The following is a 3,288-nucleotide window of genomic DNA, read 5'->3' as shown; positions in this document are numbered from 1 at the left end:
TATATATATATATATATACTGCTCTTTAGATCACATAAAACACTCACATAATCTAAAATTTATTGTATAAGCGAGAGCTGTGCTGGGTATCTTGACGATAGCAAATTAATCTAGCGTCTTTGAATTTTACAGACAACGGACGAACTTAGGCATCAAATCGCTAATCAACAGAAAGTGCTTGAGCAGCACAAATCACATATAAATAAGTGTATAGACGTTGTAAAGAAGTTATTAAAAGAAAAATCAAACATAGAAAAAAAGGAGGCTAGGCAGAAGTGTATGCAAAATAGACTGAGGTTGGGTCAATTTGTGACGCAAAGGGTGGGTGCGACGTTTCAAGAGAACTGGACCGACGGTTATGCATTTCACGAGCTTGCACGACGGCAAGAAGAGATAGCAACGGAACGAGAGGAGATCGACAAGCAGAAGAAGCTGCTACTTAAGAAGAGGCCGTCGAACAGCGAGACAGGCAGGAAACGTAGTCAACCACAACCCTCCTTGCATAATGGTACCGAGGCGACGTTTTTGAAGCCAGATGCAGTACCTGGGTCGTATACGTGGCAGGAGTATTATGAAGCTGACGAAATACTCAAGGTATCAACATTTTGCGACTACACTTTTCATAAATGTTCGATTTTTCAACATTTTTAAGCCTTGCGATGTGTACTTCCAGTTGAGGCAAAGTGCGTTGAAAAAGGAAGACGCAGATTTGCAACTAGAAATGGAAAAGCTCGAAAGGGAGCGAAATTTACACATTAGAGAGTTAAAGCGTATTCATAACGAGGACCAATCGAGATTTAACTCTCATCCTGTTTTGAATGAGCGGTATCTCTTATTAATGTTATTAGGAAAAGGCGGTTTCAGTGAAGTGCATAAGGTAACGAAATATTTCTATCTCTTGCTTTCGTTAGCCATTAATTTATAAATATACAAAATTTATAAATATACAAAAAAATATTGTTCTTTTTTTCACGTATAGGCATTTGACTTAAAAGAGCAACGGTACGTGGCTTGTAAGGTGCATCAATTAAATAAAGACTGGAAAGAAGATAAGAAGGCTAATTACATAAAGTAAGTTTTCTTAAGTTTCTTCTTCTGTCGATATTAATTTATTATAACTGATAATTAATATAAAGATATTTTAATAACAACACGATCTAGTTCCTCTCAAGAAGGATGTTTCTACTTGTTTTTTTTTTTGTTACAACAGACATGCATTGCGAGAATATAATATACACAAAGCACTTGATCATCCTCGAGTCGTAAAATTGTACGACGTATTTGAAATTGATGCCAATTCCTTTTGTACTGTTCTGGAATATTGTGATGGCCATGATTTAGATTTTTACCTCAAACAGGTAAGCGTTCAATTGTCACTTGATGCGAATTTTCTATGTTAATGATTATATTATAGATTGTAATATAAATTTTCATTATTTTCGAACTGTCTTTTTTTTTTTAAATTTTTGCAGCATAAGACTATACCCGAAAGAGAAGCGAGATCTATTGTTATGCAAGTCGTATCGGCATTAAAATACCTCAATGAAATAAAACCCCCAGTCATACATTACGATCTGAAACCAGGTAAATATTACTTGGCAAATACAATAGTCATTAACGAAGACTTTTATAATGAGGATTATTTTTATACGCAAGTATGATTTCATTATTTGGTGCTCCCGTTTGCAGGTAACATCCTGTTAACCGAAGGCAATGTGTGCGGTGAAATAAAAATCACGGATTTCGGTTTAAGTAAAGTAATGGACGAGGAAAATTATAATCCGGATCACGGAATGGATCTAACGTCCCAAGGAGCGGGTACTTATTGGTATGTATTTTCTCTTAAATTATTTTATCATGTTATTCGTTAATTATTAATGGAGATTACAAACTTGTACAAAACTTGTACTTTTGCATTTATTATAGGTATCTACCTCCTGAATGCTTCGTCATTGGCAAAAATCCTCCTAAAATATCGTCCAAGGTTGACGTATGGAGCGTAGGAGTTATATTTTATCAATGTCTATACGGTAAAAAGGTATTTATCGCATATATCTCACAAAATTTCATTTATCGCGAATATAATAAAACATGTGTATTAAAAAAAAAATTATTTTTGTAGCCTTTTGGTCACAATCAATCGCAAGCCACTATTTTAGAGGAGAATACGATACTAAAAGCCACCGAAGTCCAGTTCGCGAATAAACCAACCGTCAGTAACGAAGCTAAGGTAAGATCGTCAGTGAGAAAAAAAAATGATGACAATCGAAATTGAGAGCCATTTTATAATGCGACGATTTATTGTTACAGAGTTTCATAAGAAGTTGCCTAGCGTACAGGAAGGAGGAACGTATAGACGTACTGACACTAGCTAGACACGAATACCTGCAACCCCCAGTGCCAAAACATGGCCGCCAAGCGAACAGCCAGCAACAGCAGCAACAACAACAGATCCAGCAGCAGCAACAAAGCTCGTTCAATATCGGCATGTTTAGTGGTATGAACGCGTCGAGCAGTTCGTAGTGGAGAGGAAGGACTAAGGACAAAATCCTCGATATATACCAATACATGCCAAATCTTGAGCGCTCGGACTGTGTACACCATCTCATCTTAGGGAAATAACGATTGCTATAACCAATTGTAAATACTAAAACCGGATACTATCATCGTCACCAACCACCATCACTACTTACCACCCATCACCACCACCACAATTATTATCACATCTACCACCGCCATCACCACACCATCACAACTATACTTACAGGATCGACTACATAGGACATTGCAAGAGAGATGCGAGACTGGTCACCCGCAAGTCCAGGAGCTTGCGTCTTTCTACAAGCCACGCCACATTATTCAGCATGACAAGAAACAATGTTGTGTTCGTAAATATTCAATTGTATTATCGTTCCTTGTATCAAACAGTGCGATGACTTGATAATAGTGTTTAAAAGAAACAAGAGAGCGAGAGAGAACGAACGAGCGTGCGAACGAGAAAATAACATGTGATAAGTCATTACGAGATAAAAGTGACGTCTAGAATAAGAGGGGAGGGGGGAAATAGAGCATGTATGAAAGAGAGAAAGAGAGCGCAAGAGCGTCAAGTAAAATGAGAAAATAAAGTAAAATGAATTTTTTTTTCGATGGAAGCAAAATAAAGTTGATGAGATAAAGGAAGCAACGAAGAATAGGAGAAAAAAGTAGGAAGAAGTCGAGAAAAGCAATCGGAGCAATCGCTTTCACGGAGATGACGTTTCTCTCTCCCAGCGTTTTAGTGTGCGTGAG

The 3,288-nt window shown here is 37.3% G+C and overlaps 1 protein-coding gene across 9 annotated transcripts in view; it reads left to right on the top strand.

The window, feature by feature from the left end:
- LOC108693167 (serine/threonine-protein kinase tousled-like 2) overlaps positions 1 to 3,282 on the top strand; it is a 58,282-nt gene extending 55,000 nt beyond the window's left edge. For all 9 annotated transcript variants that reach the window (XM_018201961.1, XM_018201960.1, XM_018201959.1 and 6 more), the window contains 9 exons: positions 133 to 594; positions 674 to 877; positions 980 to 1,071; positions 1,211 to 1,358; positions 1,473 to 1,584; positions 1,690 to 1,828; positions 1,927 to 2,038; positions 2,123 to 2,230; positions 2,311 to 3,282. In XM_018201961.1, the coding sequence (XP_018057450.1) occupies positions 133 to 594; positions 674 to 877; positions 980 to 1,071; positions 1,211 to 1,358; positions 1,473 to 1,584; positions 1,690 to 1,828; positions 1,927 to 2,038; positions 2,123 to 2,230; positions 2,311 to 2,523 (1,590 nt within the window). In that variant the 3' untranslated portion in view covers positions 2,524 to 3,282. The remainder of the gene's footprint in view (positions 1 to 132; positions 595 to 673; positions 878 to 979; positions 1,072 to 1,210; positions 1,359 to 1,472; positions 1,585 to 1,689; positions 1,829 to 1,926; positions 2,039 to 2,122; positions 2,231 to 2,310) is intronic.
- Positions 3,283 to 3,288: the final 6 nt, after the last annotated feature.

Source organism: Atta colombica, unplaced genomic scaffold (assembly GCF_001594045.1).
Source record: "Atta colombica isolate Treedump-2 unplaced genomic scaffold, Acol1.0 scaffold88, whole genome shotgun sequence".
In the NCBI taxonomy this organism is placed as follows: domain Eukaryota; kingdom Metazoa; phylum Arthropoda; class Insecta; order Hymenoptera; family Formicidae; genus Atta; species Atta colombica.
The sequence above is the reverse complement of the archived record's forward strand: the minus strand, read 5'-3'. Positions and strand labels throughout refer to the sequence as shown.